We start from the raw sequence: 21,055 nt of genomic DNA, 5'->3' as shown, positions 1-21,055 counted from the left end.
GGGAACGGAAGCCATTCGCAACGCAACGCAGAGTGTGCCGAATTGCCACCAATAAAGAGATCAGCCTAGCCATTTAGAAAGGTGCAAATGCGGACCAGAAGCCCGTTGCGCGCCAGCCAGAGCCTGCGTGTAAAACAACGACGCCACCGGCACGACAGCTTGAGCGTGGCGGATCAATTATACTCCGGTCCCTTGGCAAATGGGCTCGCCACGCTGACAACTCAATTTTGCCGCGTCAGTTCCCCGTCACGGACCGGCCATTCGGTTGCGACTGGTTGCTGTTGAGCCACCGTAGCTAAGCACTAAGCGAACGCACTCCCACCTCGCGCTGCAACGTCCCTGCCGTTTCTGTGGAACGTGTCCTGCCCCGTGTCGGTTTGGGCGTGATAGTGATTAAGCGCTCCGGAGCCTTGGCCGTCGCTGACCCCCAGCACTGGTTGGGATTGTATCGAAAACCATTCCCCTTTCGTTTGATTGATTCCAAACGCACCATTGACAACTTACCTGCAGTTGCGGCGCGTAATAAGTGTCCGCTCCAGGCGGCCCCAGAGATATGTGTGCGGTCGAATGGAAATTAACCGATAATTGGCTTGCCGCTTTTCCGCCACGGGTCGGTCCATTCAAACGGCTCATAAAGAACGGATGGGAAGAAATCTTCTGCAAAACTTCCCCTTCCCCTCCCCTCAACCTGGACACCCTTCACAGCGAGCACTCCAGCGGGGATTAACGACGACCAACGGAGTGGCGCGTTGTAATTACTGTCCTCCATTTTTTCTTCGTCCACCCCTTTCCACACTTTGAAAACTGATGCATTTTGTATAGGGGGGGGGGGGGCAGGGGGTGGTCTTTAATGCTGCATTTGCAGAGCCGGACGGACGGATCCACCGGTGGTCGGGCGGGCGCGGGAGGCAAATGATTGGTAATTAACGGATAAATATTTGAGAAACCGATTATCAATACATCATTTGCGAGGAAAATTAGCGAATTTACTGAAATGCACCCACACACACACACACACACACACACACACACACACACACTCGGGGGCACATTATCCCCCTTTCCCTTCCAGTCAGCGCTTCCTGTTTTGGCGCCGGGCTTGCACGGTATCTCTGCGCCAACCGGCACCTCACTAATTACACGCAATGTTGAGCGGCATTGATAATCGATAGCCATCCTGGTATGCATCCTACATGTATGTGTGTGTGTGAGTGTGTATGTGTTTGGCTGTGTGCGATGCCTCCGGTGCATGTGCTGTGTATTCAATGATAAATAAAAGATGAGCCGAAACAGGTGCGGAGATTATATTCCCGGCCCTTTGTTTCCTCCACAAACAGAGGCGTTAAATGCGGTTTTGTGTCTGTCTGTGTATTTGTGTATGTGTGTGTGTGTGTGTTTGTCGTATTTTAATTAAAACAACATGGATGCGTTGAACGGAATAGGACGCATCGCGAATTGATGCATCGTTTTTTAATTGGACATAATGCGGTCAGTAGTACGACGCTACAGAAACCTCTCCAGACCTCCGGCACAAGAACTTTGGCGTTATTTGGCATGTTTTTCTCTTTCTCAATTTTGCGGAGAGCATCTACACTCCTGCTCCTATCAGCAAGCTATGGAAGATGGTAGGACGCCTTCTGAATTACAAATCAAACGCGAAGGCTCCATTTAGCATCGTTTGGGACACTCAATACAATTTTCACACACTCACCGTAGCACTGACCTGCACCTCCGCTAGCGCAATCTAGCTCCACGCGCTTAATGTAGCTCTACTCTCGCAGATGAGCTCCCTGAGTTCAAAATGAATTGTTTCATTAAGATAAAAATTTTTACGATCCTGTTATGCCTCTACAAGATGAATATCTCCCTAAGTCGAATATTCTATATGTAAGCTACACCTCCGATTTGACAGCCCAAATTCTCTAAAATGATATTTTGCATGGCAGTTTACAAAAATATTGGCAAAAGGATGGAAGGTTTTTTCCGTCCGTTGTTGGATACTTCATACTATTTGGATATCTCTATAAATTAAAGGTTCATGATGATAATGATGATGATAAGTCTCGTCTTTTACTCCAACATAGAGTTGAGAAGGACGGAAGTATCTTTGCAATAATATTAATCTACCGTAGATTTGAAGGAATTCAAAAAAATTAATGGTATCATAAACACACTCAAGACAACCTACATAGTTCCAACAAGAAAACGGGTCTAAATCCTTCAAATACAATGGTATTCCCTAACATCCTTTACTTAGCTCACCAAGAACCAACTAATGGATCTGGCACAACACTGATCAGGACATAACTGCGACATGCATACGGCCCGATCCACTAGTGTCAACGGCTTGCTCTAGAGCGCTACCTTCCAATGCAGGAGAACCTAGTGTGTCTGGAAATGGTCTCAAAGATTCATCTATGATAGATCTCACTACTTTTATTATATGTAATTGTATTTATTTATTGATATTATGGATTGATATTTATTGACTTGTGTATTAATTGGCCGGTCTCGTAGTACAGTCGTCAACTCGTACGACTTAACAACATGCCCGTCATGGGTTCAATCCCCAAATAGACCGCGTCGCCATACGTAGGACTGACTATCCTGCTATGGGGGGAATCAATTAGTCACTGAAAGCCAAGCCCACAAGTGGGTACAGACAGGCCTTGACCGACATCGGTTGTTGAGCCAAAGAAGAAGAAGAAGTATTAATTATAATTGATTATTTTCATCTCTAGGCGTCATCCATGGATCTATATCTAATTTGCAAGACATAATGACCCTCTCTGTTTAAAATCACTTTACTGTTGCCTTGTTCGTCCTTTGATTGAGTACGCGTCAGTTGCTTGGTTTCCGGAGCAAGTCGCTAGAATTGAGAGGCTTGAGAGGATCCAGCGAAAATTTACCCGGGTAGCTATTAAGCGGTTTCCGTGGAGACATAACGACGTGCTACTAGTTTATCATACGAGGTGTTAGTTGTTAGGGCTTGAAACTTTGGAAAAGAGAAGAATGGTTGCCCAAGGAATTTTTATTTTTTAACTATTAACTGGAAGAATCGATGCACCTCTATTGCTAAGTCATGTAAATTTTAATGTCCCTACTAGACCTTTAAGAACTCGACAATTTTTAATAACTGACTTTCGTTATCGTCTTTTCTGTGCCAGGGATCCGTTGTTATTAATGTCCAAGAACTTTAATTTATTTTCAAATTTTGTAGACCTGTCCTTTAGTGTACCGAAATGTACTAGCGTCATTCGAGATTGCATTACGTCTAATTTTAGGAACACATAGTTTATAAGACATTAGTTTTAATTGTGTATGTAGGCCATGGAGGCTCGATACTTTATAATAAATAAATAAATAATGTAGCAGGAAGTGGATGATCTAGGTAAACTCAATATTTTGAATGGTATAATAGTTGTGTTTATGCTGCCTGAGAGCTTTCATTTCATTCCGAATCAGCCTTTGCGATGCAGTGAAGTACACATAGAGACCCGCAGATAAGGGTCCGAGCTCTCACTTTGAAAAGACTAGACCTGGTTTTAGCTCTCATGCTCCGTTTTTCCCCGTTTTGATGAAATTCCGGTTCTTGTCCTATTGTCTGACCTTCTATAGAGAATAGGACCCTGCATTCTGTGAGAGAGAGATCGCAATAATACTCCTCAGACCCGTCCGCCAAACGAATATCCAAAGAATCTTCGAGGTCCCCTAGAGTACAACTTCGTTTCAGCTGTTGGGCCTATTCGGAGCGATTTACGTTACATTAGTTTTCAAAATTCCTTTAAAATTCCAGTTTACGTTACTGGCATGATCGTGAGTCCCAACATTGTTGTGCCATCTTTACCCACTACCTACACCTTAAGAGGAGTACATTGAGGCACTTTGGGCGCTGAGCAGATAAAGCGTGCATTTGCTTCCAATTCTGGGGGAAAATAAAGGTAAATCAAATTAACCTGTTTCTATGATCCCATATGTTGTTAATGCTACCACCGCCCCCATTCTTCTCAATGTATGCCACCCACCTCTCGGGACGTACAAAACCTCCAATCCCCACAGGCTGGCAGTTTACCAAACTCCTTTGCCAGAGGCGCGGGTTGAGCTCTTGTCGCTCGATCAAAATCGAATTCCAATTCCGCAGGCGACCGTATTAGGCGACAGACAGTTTTGCGGTTGCATGCTGTCTGGCGAACAGCAACACCCCTCCCACTCACCTGCCCAACACACACACACACACACTCAAAGCGTTTTCGGGTTAATTTGGACCAAGCAGCGGGAACGTGTGGCAAAACATTTGCCAAACATCTGAAGTGCTTCCCGGCACCTTGGCGCGAGGAAGGTCTGCCCACCAGCGCCCTCCCAGGCCGTTGTGAGACGGTGAGAATTGGTTGGCGCGCATGCAGAAAAGTGCCCGCAAGGGGGGGGGGGGGGGGCGACCAATCCATTTAAATGCTCCTAAAAAACCCGTCTTCCTCTCCACACACACACCTCCCCGAGGTTTACTACACGGAGCTCTGGGTAGGCTTACCGAGAAATGCTTCCACCCGTCCGCCCGAGGAAATCGGTCCCGCGCGGTCCGGCAGGCCCGCCACTGGCAGCGAGGAATAAAAAAGTTAAGTCGTCCGGAAAATTAATCTCACACCATTTCTCTAGGGTCTTTTCTTTTTTTTTCTCTCTGCCTGCTTGCTCGCTTCCCTCCGAACTTCTTCCTTTTCTTCTTCTTCTTCTCGGGGTGAGCTCCTTTTTTTTCTCACTAAATCCTGTCCCTCATCCCCTCTCTCTCTCTCACACACACACACTCTTTTTTGTGATGGCCGACCCAATCTTCCCAAATTCCTAATGGGTAATAGGGCAGGGAATGGGAGGGTGTATGAGTGTGTGTGTGTGTGTGTCTTGCGTTCCTCCCCTATCTCGGAAATGAAATCACAATCACAAATTGCTGTAGATTGTCATCCTTCACACATTCACGCTCACACACGTACAGCCGTGCCAAAGACCGCGGGATGCGGGGACGCGGGAATGCTCCGAGGGCAAGCGGCTGGCTTACAAATCCAATTTGTTATTATACTTTCACCCTCCGCGGTCCACCGTTGCTCAACCGTGGCCCAAAAACGCTTTGCCAAATTGTTCCCAAAACCGTTGGTAGGGGGGTGGGGGGGGGAGGTGGGTTGGGGCGCCAAGCTCGGGCGAAAACCACTCAAGAGGACATTTTCCACAGCGGAAGCACAGCGGGCGGTAGTGGAGGCTGCGGCATGCGCGACGTGAGTGCGAGAGATCTCTATTATCTTGCCGCAATTCCTTCCCTGCCTGCCTGCTTTGCCCCATTTTGGAGCGTGTTGTGTCTCCCGGCTGCAAGACATTGCACGTTTTTATTTCGCTTTGTTTACGGTTTTAAGACGGTTGGCCCTCCCCCCCCCCCCCCTCGGGGTTGAAGGTTTGAGCTTTGACCGGATGCTAATGCGAGCGCCCTCTGAGGTGTGTTGGGGGGGGTGGGGGGGAGGGAGGGGGCTGATGGTTAGGCCAGAAAAGTGTCTGCTTTTATAGGGCCCAGCCTCTGCTAATCCTATCAATCGAATGTCAATCTAAAAACGGCTGGCTCGTCGCAAGCAACAGAAAACAGAAAAAAACACCCGACTCCACTCCACGACTGTCCGGTATCGTTCGTGCAGCATCACCCGCACACTGCCGAAGACAATCATGCCGTTTCGTTCGTTTGGGAAATTTACATTGCCAATAAAGCGTAAGAAAACACAAGGAACGGGTAGGTGGCGGGCGGAGGTTTCGAGCTGCCATTTAAACAATAATGTGCCCTTCTACCGGCAAACTTCTTTCCCCTCGACTGACTCCGTAAAGGCACTCTGGACGATCCGAAAAAGAGTCGTTGGTGTTTTAGAGGAACGAAAATAGAGAAGAAAGAAAAAAAAACATCAGCAAAGGGTGGCGAGATTTAGGAGACATCATAAAAGCACTGACCAGCGCCCGGCCCTTGATGTGCACCGCAAATAGGGCGAACAGGGGGAGTGCTACAAATGGGCCCAATCGATGTACCAAAAAAAAAACCCTTTCCCTTTCTTAAGTGGCGTTACGAACCACCAGTGCCTTGCGAGCAGGTGTGTGTGTGTGTGTGTGGGTATGCCAGGGAAGGGTTTGGTCGTGGATTTGAGCGGAATTGAGAAGGGATAAAGTTGGAGGAGTTCGGGTCGAGAGAAGATGACGTTGAGCTCACTCCAGCTACTTTCAAGCGAGCAGAGTCTTGCAAAGAGATTGACTACAATCATAAATAACGAATCACTATTAGTGATCTGAGTTGTTTATTTTTTGCTTTGTCTGAGGAAGGAAATAGCAATGAAGTACGGGCAGGTTTAAATGTAGCTCATTTTTAGTTACTATACAGGGTGTTTGAAAGTTACGCAGTTTCTGCAATATGGTTCCGCGTAAGTTGAAAATCGTTTCAACCAAAAATGCTTGTACCATGCCTTTTTGGCTAAATTGGATTAAACAATAATTAAATTCATAACGTCAATAGTGCTCACCAGCTAAAGCATACAATAATACAGAAATAAGAAATTGACGAAAGATCGGAAGACCGGAAGAGATAGGTTGAAATCGAACAGATCTAAGGCAGCTGCAGCTACCAAGTTGGGTTTGTTGGAGGTAAATCCACCAACGGCCAAATTCGTACTCTTCGGCAGGAGTGCCAAGACCGCCAGATCCCTACGCATTACCTGTTTATCGACTTCAAGGCGGCCTACGCCACCATAGACCGGGATGAGCTATGGGACATCACGCAGCGGTACCACTTCTCTGGGAAGTTGATCCGGCTGTTCGAACCCACCATGAACGGTGTGCAGTGCAAGGTGAGAGTATCGAACCTGATGTCCAAATCATTCGAATCTCACAGGGGTCTGAGGCAAGGTGATGAGCTCCCTGCTGCGCTTCATTAACAGTCTGCTCTTCAATATCGTCTTGGAAGGAGTCTTTACAAGCGAGGGGCTAGAAAAAGACATCCGTGGCACGATATTCTACCGGTCTCTCCAATTTCTTGGCTTTGCGAAAGACATCAACATCATCGGCAAGACAACAGCGAAGGTGCGTGAGGCGACAAGACGATAATATCAAAGCGACAAAGACGAAGTACCCGCTTGCCCGAGACCCAGACCAACTGGGAAGCAGTGTATTAGTTGATGACGACAATCTCGAGACGGTAAATGAGTTCTGCTATATTGGGATGGTCGTTAGTAGAGTTGTGCCTCAAGTACCTGAACTGTACGATTCATTCAATTCATCCTGAATAACGAACGAATTCTTTATAAATCATAATGTGTTGAGTTGGTCATCAAAATAACGTCCTACCCGCCAAAATAACGAACGTCCTGGTACGCTAGGTCGTTCATTCCCAGCATACAAATATGAACGTAAACCTTAATACCAGGACGTTCATGAAAAGAACGTCCCACCAATCGCGATAAAGATCTTCCTGGTCAGCCTGATAATTTTCAAACTGCATTACACTAATTATGTTCTTCTTGCAAAATAAAACAATTTACCATATTTTCTTCAACTGATATGAACGAATGAATCGCGATTAACGTTCATTTCATCTGAATGAAAGAACTAGTACGTTCACGTTCTTGGAAATGAACCGAATTGCCCAACCTTGGAAATGAACCGAATTGGAAATGAACCGAATTGACTTCATCAACTGCTGCGATCCAGAAGTTTTCGAGACCGCACGAAATGTGAGATATATCGCACAGTGAAGCGCCCGGTGGTCCTCTATGGACACTATCCTATAGTCTTGGATTATTAGAGCGAAGGATGCAAACGCTCTGGGCGTGTTTGAGCGACGCATCGCATCGACGCATCGCACGTTTGAGCGATAGAAGGGAAGGTGCATCGATCGTATGAAACATTAGGCCAGCCACGTAAGAAGCCAGAGCTACCGAGAGGCGGTGCTCCAACTTAGCTAGGCCTAATAGAGCGCATCGATCGTCATACGAAGGAAGGGGAACAGGGTGATGACCCAGCGACCTACGAAATACAATCTTTGTAAATCGTCTCTGAATTCTCTAAATCTTTTCAACCAGAGATATTGGACAGCAGACTAGAAATTATAGACCAGATAATACAGGTATTTTCCAATACGGAACGGGCCCAGCAAATAATAACACAGAAAGGATCACAAATTTCAGTAGACATACGACATACACAACCAAGACACTTCTTGGCCTTATTGATGACATAGTCCGTATAATCTTTGAAAGAGATACTCGGATCAAATAAGACGTCAAGATCATTAGACAAAGACACACGGGTAATAGGGACATCACAGAGACTGTATGCGTGAGAGATACAGGAAGAAAAACTTTAAGGTCATCTGCATATAGCAGGAAGCCGTTACCAGGAAGGATACAAGTACAGTCATTGGAGAAGAGAATGAGCAGTAAGGGACTAAGGATGGTAGATTAAGAAGTGCTGTAGATAAAATGCCAGTGAAATTTGAAGTAATCTTTGAAAATCTCATCCGTGGCACAAACATATTTATAACAAATTTTTAATAGCGAAGCAAAAAACTGTAAAAAGACAAGTAAGAAATGTCTAATAGCTGAACAACAAACTCTTCACAGAAACACACCGATGAAACATCACATAAAATTGCTATTCGATTTTTGATCTGATTTGAAAGTGTTCCCTGCCAAGTGACAACAACTACCGATCAGAATTGAATCGTTTCCAAGACGAACCGGAACTTCGAATAGACTCGCGTAGGCCTATGACTAGTGAATCGTTATTTTGTCAGCAACAACAACAAGAAAAATCAATTACACGGATACACAGCGCTGGTATTGAATGCGTTACTGTAAGCAAAAAACGTTTATTTAGTAATTATTCTTTACTGCAACTGCAACTGAGTGGACACACAACCTGCAAACCTGTCCCATTGTTTTTTTTTTTGTGGTAAACCGAAGGTCAAACTTCTAATATTGCAAGTGTCCCTGCTGTTCGCTACAAGCTGCAGCTTTACTAAGGTAGACGATATATATCGCGGCAAGCGTACGGTTCCACTTTTCCAACAAGCACTAAAGCAGCAGCCGGGACCGGGTCTAGGCCGTGAAGGCACTACCCAGCTGATGGCGTCAGTTAACACAGCAACCACAACGATACAGTGGTCGGCCGGCAGTGGGACCAGCCGTTGCGGTAACTGGAAAACGCGTCCTTAAAAACATACCGGGGGGTGGGCAAACCCCGGAGCAAGCGAAACAATAATACGGCGCGCAACGAAACGGCAGCGCAACGGAACCGGGAATGGATAGTGTCATACTGTCGAGGCAACGTACTCGCTACGCCCTATATGTGTATATTTATATGTATAGATATCGGTAAGCGATATGATTTCCACTACTTAGACTGCTATTATCTCCTACACTGGCCCTCGGGCCATCCCTATCGATGTAATCGGTTTGCTACAAAGGGTTTTCATGTTTTCTTTGTTTGTTTGTTTGTTTGTTTGTTTGGTTTTCTTAGCGTTTCCAGGACTATCTCCTCTTCTACTAGCTACTCTTGCCTGGCTGCCCTACTTGGAGGGGCCGGCCGGAATGCTATTTCCCTTAAAACGCGCAACTACGGATCCAAAGCGCAAAACGAAGGCGGCCGACATTACGCAGCGTGCCGCGGCTACGGATAGATTACTTTATGCATGTGCATGTGCGTGTGTGTGTGTGTATGTGTGTGAGTGGCCTGCGTCTTAGTACACCCTCTGCGCATACCACACACCACCCGCGGTACACACGCTATACATAATTGACTTTGGTATTTCTGGTTTAAACGTACGGTTATCGCCCTACAACTGCTCCGCCCTGCTCGCGGTATTTGGTTTTGAACGGCTCGGAGCACGCATTTGCTTCCTAATAATGCCTATACGCACACACACACACACACATACACACACATACGTGGGTACGAACCATTTGACTAATCGATAAATAACAATACTGCCGACAATTATTACATACTGAAGCGTTTGTTTTGTGTGTTTCTGCGCATCTGGGCGCCCTTTGTCCTGTGCGTGTTGCATTTTTTCCTGGGGTTTTCTTCTTCTTCTTCTTCCTCTTCTTCCGTGTGTTTGCTTTCTTGGTGCGAACGTGCACCGCGGGCTATAAGAACCGAGCTTTGGCATCGGGCAATCGGGGCTCTATATCTAAACCCTTGGGCAACCAGAGCGTGCTTGCTGATAGCGCATGATGAGAAACGGTTACGTTTGTGCAGCCTCCGAATTAATGATCAATACTGTGCCAAACGCTTCCACACCAGCTTGATCATGAGGATGATCTCTGCTTCGTTTTGTAAGATTCGATCGCGGCGTCGTTTGGGCGGGTTATGTTTCTGCATGCTAGGGTGGAATTGGTCCAAAACGTTATTATTATTTTTTTTGTTCGATTTCAATCTGCTACTAATACTTGCAACAGCAACAACAACGGAAAACCACAAGCCATCGAGCCGTTGTGTCTTTTGTGTGGGCGTGTTTCGCAGCAGCATGGCTTCACGTTCTGACTTAACTACGGACCGGCAAGGTAGGTGCAGCTAGTGGCCATGAGACCGAGGAAAAGTAAAGCCAAGCACTGGGCTGGGCGTACGTCGATTTACAGCGCAATCAGCTTGGTGCGGCAGCTAGCCTTTTCCCACTTTTCCTCCAGCTGCTTGATCTCGGCAAACGCGGCACTGGTGCTTCTTACTGGCGCGACCGGGCTCTGTTTGAACAAACATAATTGAGATAGTGAGGTTAGATTTTGAGTTCTGATTGATTCTTTTCACAGATTTACTCTGAAGCATCCTAATTTACTTCACGAATCTGAAGTAAGAATCATTGGAGTCACTAAACGAACCAAGATTCGATCACTCGAGTGATTCTTATTGCAGATTCGTGTTTCAAATGCAAGAACCAGAATCTTGAGAACCTTTGGAGTACTGAAGAGCTCTCGAACGGTGTGTCTCGACTCATGAATCATTACATTTTGTTTCCAACACATTCACACCAAAGATTCATTCTTTGGACTCATGATTCTGGTAAATAGGAGTAACTGGAGTAGTGATGGGAAAGAAGAAGATTTCGTCGAAATCAATTCCGGCTAGCACCGGAGATTTCTGGAATCGATTCCGCAATCCGCAATCAGTTAGAAAAGCGGCTCCGGAATCAGAATTGACACTGGAATTGGAGTCGGTTTCGATATCTTAGGCATTTTCTGCATCTTAGGCGAGATTAGGAATTTGGGTCTTAGGACTGCTATGATTCTATTGATAGACGCAAAGAATCCAAAATTACTAGTAAACGACCTATACTTATTGATATTCTGGGACTGATTTCGCTTCTGAATCTTCTGATTTCTCAATTCCAAATCTGAATCTGATTCTTCTAATTATCTGAATCCGGTACCAGTTCTGATACTGGAGCCGATTACGATTCCGAGTCTGGAATCACCTTTGGAATTGGCTCAGGAATCTGCTGCGAAATCGAAATCGGCTCCAGAATTGATTCTGAGCACGGAATCGTAATTAAGTTATTCCTATTCCGATCTCCCACCAAATCGTCATCCTGCATCTTTTGGATAACCATTTGTCTCTTTAAGGATTTGCCAAGATTCAACACTTTCTCAGATCCAGCATCAATTTTCTGCATGTACTACCACATTACACCTAAATAAGAGTCATTAAAGTCACGAACTGAGTCTTGATTCAGAATCTTATTCTCAATCATCTGCAATTGCCACATGAATCTGGAAGTCAACAGTCATGCGAATCACGAACGAATTCACGACTCTTTCTGATTTATTCTTTTTTATCTACATTTACTTCATGATTCTGAAATAAGAGTCGCGAACCGAATCCTAAACCAGAAGCTTGAGATCTTAATGGGTTCTCCAAAGGTGTGTCGTACGATTCTTGAATTGTTGACGATTTGAGATTCCGACTCATTAGCGATTCTGCTCAACTCACCTTGACGGTAATCTTGCGCGGATCGAGGTTAGCGCCGAGCGTCTGCAAACCCTTGCCAATGTTGGACAGCGGGCTGGTCAGCTTCTTCAGCTGGCGCAGCGCATTATCGCTGCCACCACCACCACCACCACCTCCGCCCGCCGGTGCCTGCAGGTTCAGGCTCATCGTGTTGCGGCCCGGCCGGTTCGGGCCACCGTCGCCGCCGCCTCCGTCGCCACCGCTCGCCGTCCCATCGACGAAGATTTCCGGCGCGGGGCTGCTGACCCGTATCGGCGACGCACACTCCAGCATGCCGACCGGCATGTTGATGTGATCGGTCACGGACGAGATCGACATGGTGGACAGATCGGACGACATCTTGGCGATGCTGTCCCGCTCCTCCAGCACGTTGCTGCTGGCCGACCCGACGCCCTCCTGCTCGCCGGCTCCACCTCCGCCTCCCATCACGATGCCGACCGACGGCAGGAACACGTTCTCGTTGTACAGCGGGTTCTGCTCGACCAGCTCGTCCTCCGGCTCGTACATGCACGCTCCCTCCTCCGACTCCGAGCTGGAGCGCTCCATCTTGCCGCCGGCCGACGCCGACCCGGGGCGCAGCCCGCCCGTCGTACCACCGGCCCCCACCGAGCCGCCGAACGAGCTGACCGAACCGCTCGAGCCGTCGCGCCGACCGCCGGACCGAGCTGCCGCCCCATCCCCCCCAGCGACCGCATCGTCCGCGCCGCCCTTGCCCGGCTTGCCCTTGCTGCCGCCGCTGCCGCGCCCAATCTTGCTCGCGTTCAGCGACTGGCCAATCTTGGAGAACTGGCCCGCCATGTTGCTGAATGCTTTCGAGCCCATCTGCACCAGCTGCGACTCGGACAGGTTGCGCGGGATGCCGGCGGGCACGGACAGCAGCGTGCGGCTCTTGCGCCGCTGCAGGCTGCCGCCGCACTGGAACGCCACCTCCGTCCGGCCGCAGTTCTGCAGCGCGATGCGGAACAGGTCGACGATCGCGGTGAGCGATTCGGCGATCTCCTCCGGCTTGCGGATCACCACCGCCACGTTGTTGAAGAACCGGATGTTGGGCGAGCGGAACATGTGAAAGTAGCCGTCCACACCGTCGACCGCGTAGTTCAGCCGGACGCACAGGTGGGCGGCCGCCGGCCCCTGGAACATCTTGCTGTGCTGGAACAGGCCGAGCTCGATCAGCGTGATGCTCGCGAGCGGCACGTTCTCGAACCGCACGATCTTGTCCAGGTGCGAATCGTACTCGGCCACGATGTAGCAGTCGTCGGTCAGGATCAGAATCGTGTCCACCTCCGTCTCGCTCGGGTCCCCGGTACTGGTGTGGGGGAGGGTGGGGGGAGGGCGAAAACGGGGAAGGAAGGAAGGAAAACAGCATTAACGTTCGGATCGCGTGTGGTCGTTTGTATGGAAGAGTGTCACAGCAGGCAAAAACAAAACAACGAAAACGGGATTTTACAAGTTTGAACAGTTTTTCTTCTGCTGTTGTTACTCATATGTAATAACATCAATCACAAAAAAGTGCTTTTTTATTGTATGCCTGCAAAGCTTTAAACAAACGCAAAAAGTGTACTAACTACTAGCGGATTGCATACATGCAGGAGCGAGTTTACTTTTTTTTATTACGTCTATCGTATTATATGGAGAAGCGACGATTAATACTTGAGGTGACTGTTCCTCGGGGGAGGAAGTAAGAGAAGTATGTCTGTTTATCGGGCTGAGGGCCTTCCCCAGTCCCCCTTAATGACAAAACAAGGCCCCAAACAAAGGGCGCCGCTGTGCGGCGGAACACATGATGTCACCATGCCGCGGGATACAACAATCGATGCTTTCTTTGTTCGTTTTTGTTCTCTCTCCGTATGTTTCTGCTGGCACACGGTCAAATGACGACAGCGCCGGCATGGAGCGATAAGAAGTGGGGCCCTACACAGCTGCACTTGCATGACTCATCGCTGGCATTATACATTCAACGCTGCCACCGCCGATTGGCCGATTGCGCCATTTACACGCAAACGCTTTTTTTGTTTTTTTTTTTTTGTTGTCGCAAAAAGTGGGTCGATTATTGTTCAGCTGTTTTAACACTACCGCAGCTACTACAACTACTACTACTACACACACACATACAGGCTTCTAAGCACACACAAATAAGGCATCGCATGAAAGGCATTTTTGGTGTTTGGTGTTGGTGTTGGTGGTGGCGCCCTTACCTTGGATCGGCATCGATGAGACCCCAGGCACCGACCGGAAGCTGGGCCGTGCCGAGCAGCAGCCGCCGGCAGTCCTCGACCAGCAGGCGCGCATGCTCCGCACCCTCCAGCGCGTCCGTCTCGTCCGTGGCGGCGGTCTGGGTGCCGCCGAGCGCCGACACCGACTCGGGCGACACGTTGTTGCCGAGCATCATATCGATCGTGGCCTGCCGGTACGTGTCCTTAAACCGGGCCAGATAGTAGCTGCAACGTGGAGGTGTGGGGGGTTGTAGAAGAGAACAAGATGGAAAGAGATAATGAGTGAGCAGATGAGCCTAATTGCTGCCGCCAGTGTGATAGTTTTGGATGCGGAGAGGAGGGAGGGATTAGATAATGTAGGGGAAGGGGGGTAGCAGCTTCCGGTGCTGTGTTTGATACGCACATCCATGTCTCAAGGTAAATGTGGTCAAACCCTGTGCTATGTTGATATTGCGTTTTTTTACTAGATTTAGATTTTTAAACCTTTTTTTCAATACGGTGACATCCATTAACTACGTAACGCATGACGTAACATTAATTTAGATATTTTAAAGATTGCATACGCGTACTTCAGTAAAGGAGTGGTGGGACCTCGGAATCGGAACTACCTGATTCCGATTTCGTCTCCGAAATTGATTCCAATTGTAGAATAGGAATCGGCTCCGGAATAGGAACAGGAATCGAAATCGACTTCGGAATCGACCCCGAAATTGACTCCGGAATCGGTTGCGGAATCGGATCCGGAAACGGAATCGAATCCGGTTGCTGAATCTCCATGAGAATAGATCGGTTTTACGTACATTTGAATCCTTTGCGGCTTTGATATTATCTATGGGACCGAGCATCCAGTACAGTCCGGAGCCGATTTCGGAGCAGATTTCGGAGTCGATTTCGGAGCCGATTCCCGAACTAATTGCGGGGTCAATTCCGGAGCCGATTCCGGAGCCGATTCCAGAGCCGATCCTGAAGTCAATTCCGGAGCAGATTCCGGAGTCGATTTCGGAATCATTTCCTGAGTCGATTCCGAAACTAATTCCGGATTCGATTCCGGATTCGATTCCGGAGCCGATTCCGGTGTCGATTCCGGGGTCGATTCCGGAGCCGATTTCGGAACAGATTTTGAAGCAGATTCCGGAGCCGATTCCGGAACCAATTCCGGGGTCTTTTCCAGTACCAATTCCGGGGTTGATTCCGGATCCGATTCCGGGGTCGATTCCGGAGCCAATTCCGGAGTCGATTTCAGAGTCGATTCTGCAGCCTATTCCGGAGCAGATGCAAGAAACTGATTCCGAACCTACAATCCGAAATCGATTCCACACAAAAATCTGAGCTAGTCGGAATCGATTCCGACCAAAACATAATTTTTCCCATCACTACAGTGAATGATTCTGCCGTAAAGGTGGATGGATGTGGTGCGAAGGGTGTTACACATGATAAACACAGTTATATAGAGTATGATTAATTAATAAAATATTAGCAAAACAACACCACAAACTCAATTATGATTTTAAGAACAATCATAACAAACACTTATTAGTATTTCCTTCAAGTCTCACATTCGATTATTACACTCGAAAAGTAAAATTAATACAATTCATTCAGTAAGCAAATCGAAACATCATTAATCCGACGGATAAGAAGGTCAAAGAGCAAAGTAAAAAATGGACAATTTTTGGCAAGTCGAAACTAAACAATTCTATTCATTTTCTACTGCGCCAATTTGCTCACACAACGTAACGAAAGCGTACAAAAAAAACCCTCTAGAGACATTTACACCGGACCACCACATACACACACACTGCTGCCTAATTAGTGAAAGGAAAACACAAACGAAGCATGAATTCCGAAAACAAAACCAAAAACAAAACCAAATAAGAGAGCAGTTGGGTACGCGCACCTGGCACTGTGGACGACCTGCTCGAGCAGCAGATGCTCGGACGCGCACTGGCCATAGTTGTAGTACGTCAGCGGGCCGGCCGGTTTGAGTGCGGTCGCGGCAATGCCGACGACCGCGCCGCGCACATCGTCCTCCGGGATGTGGCCGGCCGACGGGGCCAGCTGCCCCTGCAGCAAATCAATGCAACTCTGCCGGAACGTGTCGGCGAAGTGCTGAATGTAGTAGCTACCATCCCAGTCCCCCATTACAACACACACACACACACACGGACAACGGGGCAATGGGGCAATGGGGAGGCATTTGTGTGTGTGAGTGTGTTGCAGAAAAAAAAGAAAATGGAGAAAAGATAGAAACAGTAACGAATGGAAACGCTTTTGTACGGTTACGTGGTACGAAGGTGATCGAAAACAAAAACGCGTTGCAAGTGCAGTCAACCGACAACAGTCGCTTGCCTCCTCTTAGGGTCGCGTTCGTGTGCGGAGGAGTTGGGGAGGATGATGGCGAGTTTTGGGAACCGAGGGTGCACCTACTGGTGCCGTCCGCCAATTCCTTTTTGCGTATGGGCTTGCTTCTTTTTTGCCCAACGCAATTTTCTATGACTGTGTAGTGGGACACAGACCGCCCTACAACACACACACACACTTACCGATTAGCCGAGTTCATGCCGTCCTTCATGATGCCGGAAATTTTTCGCTCCCCCGTGCGCGTATAATCTCCCTGTCGGCCAAAAAAAAGTGAAAAATTAATTATTAAACTCACACATACACACACACGCAGTGCTACAAAATGTCATCGTCAATGTCATAAAAAATTTGACTGAAACAAAATCCATGTCAGCGTCACGTACTCAGTTGTGATAATCAGAGGTGATACTCAAAACGATTGGTATGATCAATGCATGCTTCGTGACAGTTTTGCGACCATCGCTTGGTCAGTCACTATGTCATGACTTTTTTTACTGTGATCAGTTCTGCAAAGTGTCACTGACATAGTCATGGCAAATTCCGACTGAGACAAAATCATATCAGCGTCACAAGCTCTACTGTGATGATCAGAGGTGAGGCTCACACAGTTAGTGGATCAATCACATATTTGTTGACATTTTGTTTAGCACTCAACTCTTAGTCAGTCACTTTGTTTACGTGTCGTGATGATCGCCGTCAGAAAACGTCGTGATCAAAGCGAGTGACCAAGAGTTGGGTGCTAAACAAAATGTCATCAAACATGTGATTGATCCACTAACTGTTTGCGTATCACCTCTGATCATCATAGTTGTGTACGTGAGCTGATTTGAACTTCATTTCACTTCGGCACTTGACAGCACTGTTCGGAGCCAGAAAAAAGTAATAATTATGCTTGTGACGGCATTAGGCTCAGCTTGTCAGTCAGAATATCACGTTGGACTCAAGCACTCGCTTGTCGTGTTTGGCATCACACACTTTCATTGAGTATCAGCAATGAGCATCAAGCTACCACGGAAATGTTCACTGTTTTCGTTGGTGAGCATCTCCGTGATGCTCATGACATTTTGCAGCACTGCACACACGCGCCCGCTCTGGGCACTCTCTGCCCGGCCAAACCTTGAGCGCATTCGTGCCCGCGTACTGCCGGCTGATGACGTCGCCGTTGTTCGCCCACAGCACCATGAACGGGGCCTTGAGCGCGTCCGGCAGCTGCGAGTACGGCATGGCGAGACCGAGCTTGACGAGCTGCGACTCGAGCACCGCTTTGCCGATGGCCGTTTGCACCACGTTCGTGCGGTCGAGACAGTCCATGCAGTTGACGCGGAACACGCCCTTCTGGTTGCAGATCGGGCCGTTCGTGTCGCGCCAGTGGAAACCCATCGCGCCCGCTTCCGGCGCGAGCGACTCGATCAGCGACGACACGTTCTCGAACCGCATGCCACGGCTGCGCAAAAAAAAAGAAAGAGAATTAAGGATCGAGAGCACATTGGCATTGCAGGAAACCACAACCACCCCGCCACTCACCAGTACTCGTGAAAGTCGAACGTGACGTAGATCAGCCGGTCCGAGTTGTACTTGAGCACGTGGTTCGCGTACGCGTCGCCAATGATCTTCTCCTTGCCGCTCTGCTCCACCAGGTTGATGATGCAGATCGACTGGTAGATCTGCAGCTCGCCGTCAAAGTGCCGCTCGAACGCGGCCTGCGTCTCCGGCTCGTCCCGGTCGAGGCGGGGCGGCGGCCGGTACTTGTACCCCGGCTGGCTCCAGTACACCGGCACCGAGCCGCGCACCTGCGTGAACGAGATCTGGTGCTGGCGCAGCGACAGCACCTGCTCCGTCTCGACGTAGTTCGCACAGTTGCCGTGCTCGTCGACGCCGCGCCGCTTGTACCGCGTGCCGGCCCGGTTGCGCGACCGGCGCGACACGAGCGCTAGCGTGAAGCACTCGTTGCCGATCACGCACTGCTCCACCTGCACGAACCCCTGGATGATCGGCACCACCCAGTCCTCGCCCCCCGGCTGCTCGCTCACCACCCGCAGCAGCTCCGCCAGCATCGGCCGGTTCCAGTAGAAGCGGTCGTCGGGCGGGGCGCCCCGGCGCTGCAAGTTGTTCGTAATATCACAGTTGGGACTATAGTAGAAGCTGTCCGTCTCGTCGAAGATTTTGTGCAGCTCGTCCAGCACGCGCTTCTCGATGCGCACCGGGTCCGCCTTCACCACCAGGCTGACGGTCGACTTCACCTGGCTGGTCGCGATGGCGGCCGCCTTCTCGGTCGTGTTGCGGATCGTGCTGCCGGCACTCTTGACCGCACCCCACGTCTTGTTCACCAGGGCGGAGCTCTCGAACAGCCGGCCCTTGGCGGGCGACGGGTGGCCCTCGGGTGCGGCCGTACCGCCCGCCGGCGCCACCTTCACCGTCTGGCTGGTGGTGTGCTTGCTGCACCCGAGCAGCACCGTATCCGCCCCGTCCGGCCCGAGCACCGCAATGCTGCGGATCTTGTACACCAGGTGGGGCGCGTACAGCACCCCGACCGGCACCACCTCCTTGATGACGATCAGGTGCGGGTCCAGCACGCCCTGCAGCGCGATCGTGCCGACGATGCCGTGCGTCACGCCGATACACTCGATGTCGTCCACCGAGGACAGATCCCAGCCTGCACCCGAAAAAGGCAAACAAACGGCACATTAGTCGGGCGAAAATGCTGCGGCCCAGCAGCACCACCACCACCTACCACACTTGAGCTGAAACTCGGACGAGTATCGATTCCACCAGAGGCTTCGCTCCTTCCGCACGAAGATGTAGTGCGTCTCGGTCTGGAACACCTCCATCGCCATTTGCTTGCAACCGGACCTGATACGATGGACACACGGAGGCTCTCGCGCTCACAAACACACACACACACACACTGTATTTCCGCTTTCAGCAGAGATGATTCATCTAGAAAGCAGGAAGTGGTGGCCTCTCCGCTTGGTGCCTCCGCCCCTCTCCGGCCGCTGCTGCTCGCTTGACAGCAACAATATTGATTGCAGCGGTTTCGTCACGCACACACACACACACACTGATGATGGTGCTTCTACAAAAGGGGGAGGCAAACGTGTGCAAAAAAATGAATACATTAAACCAACAATAACAACAACAACAACAACAGCGTAAACATTGTGACGAACGACACGGATGGGAGAGCGGGGTTGCGTTGGGACAGGATTTGTGTATTGATTTGTGTGTTACATTTGCCAAACACCAAACAACAACAGCAGCAATCACAACAGAACAACAAAACAATACAAAACTACTCACAGCGTGCGTGTGTGTGTTGTAGCAGGAAACTGCACGCGACAGGCACGATTACGACCTAGCACGAGAGTGAGAGCGAGAGGGAATAGAAAAACAAAGCACACACTGTACACACACGCCACACAGCACACACGGGGACGGCTTTCACGGCACGAGCATATCACCACCCTGCCCAGCGGGAGGCAACATTGAGAATGGTGACGGATGTTTTGCTGCACCAGGCCGCGTATATGCGTGTGTGTGTGTGTTGTGAATGTTTAATTTGGTTTCGCGACTGCCATCGGCTCGCCCACTTGACAGGCTTGACAGTTGTGGTGTGCGCGAATCGGTGCGAGTGAGACGCGAACAGTGTTTTGTGCTGTGCGGTGGAGAGATGTGTTTTGGGCCATTTCATTCTCACTATCGCACGCTTATCGCGTTTCTCTCTTTCTATCTTGCATCGTGGTAGGTTTATGTGGCTTGTAGTGGTGGGCCGGTCGACCCGAACCTATCTGGTCGGAGTAGTCTAAATGCGACCCGGATCGTAATGTTGGCTCCAGCAGGTTCAGTAGCTCCAATTGGTTCAGTAGGTTCAGTAAAACATATGCGATTCCAACCCGTGGATGCAACGAGTTCAACAGGTTCATTATTGCCTGTTTACGCATAACAATCACCAGTAGCAAACCTACCCAAAACCTATGAAAATTTGTTGTACAGTTTGTCCCCGAGTTACACGGTTCTCGACTTACACGGATACGCAGATAAGCAATTTTCTAAATTTGACAGTTCAAACGTCAAAACAGCACAATTTGCTTCAAGAATTGTTCAATGCAGTAGAAATTGCATTTTTGCTAATAAGTTTCAACCGCTTTAAAGCCAGAAATATCAGATTTTTCTGCATGAAACGTTTCGAATCAATAATTAAGTTTTTAAGAGTACTAAAATAAAATCAAAAATACCCAGTACATACAGAGGGAATGAGAAAGCTCTCCAAGCGAGGAAGCTCCACTGGTTGGGTATCCCACAAACAGATGGCGCCACCAGCTTTTGCTATTTTTAGAATGTAAAAGTGGTCCCCGAGATACACGGTTAATGGGGTCCGAAAATAGCCGCAAACAACCGCGTATCTCCAGTTTTTGCGTATGGGAACGGTCAGAACCTCGCCGCATGCGATTTTACCGCATGCGGCAAGAAATGAG

General features: G+C 49.0%; 1 protein-coding gene across 3 annotated transcripts; it reads right to left on the bottom strand.

Annotated features, from left to right (window-relative positions):
* Positions 1 to 8,841: 8,841 nt before the first annotated feature.
* LOC120950241 (phosphatidylinositide phosphatase SAC2) lies at positions 8,842 to 20,202 on the bottom strand. Of its 3 annotated transcripts, none has more exons than XM_040368125.2 (9): positions 19,881 to 20,202; positions 19,315 to 19,656; positions 18,108 to 19,236; positions 17,700 to 18,027; positions 16,766 to 16,836; positions 16,120 to 16,344; positions 14,205 to 14,447; positions 11,992 to 13,315; positions 8,842 to 10,748 (listed from the first exon to the last, which is right to left on the bottom strand). In XM_040368125.2, the coding sequence occupies exons 2-9, from the start codon at positions 19,415 to 19,417 to the stop codon at positions 10,641 to 10,643; spliced, it is 3,531 nt and encodes a 1,176-aa protein (XP_040224059.2). In that variant the 5' UTR covers positions 19,418 to 19,656; positions 19,881 to 20,202; the 3' UTR covers positions 8,842 to 10,640. The 3 variants fall into 3 exon arrangements, with proteins under 3 accessions (XP_040224059.2, XP_049466882.1, XP_040224068.2); XM_049610925.1 differs by lacking the exon at positions 19,881 to 20,202 and adding an exon at positions 19,812 to 19,873; XM_040368134.2 differs by lacking the exon at positions 16,120 to 16,344 and having other exon boundaries at positions 19,881 to 20,196.
* Positions 20,203 to 21,055: the final 853 nt, after the last annotated feature.

This window comes from Anopheles coluzzii, chromosome X, assembly GCF_943734685.1.
Source record: "Anopheles coluzzii chromosome X, AcolN3, whole genome shotgun sequence".
Taxonomy (NCBI): Eukaryota; Metazoa; Arthropoda; class Insecta; order Diptera; family Culicidae; genus Anopheles; species Anopheles coluzzii.
The sequence above is the reverse complement of the archived record's forward strand: the minus strand, read 5'-3'. Positions and strand labels throughout refer to the sequence as shown.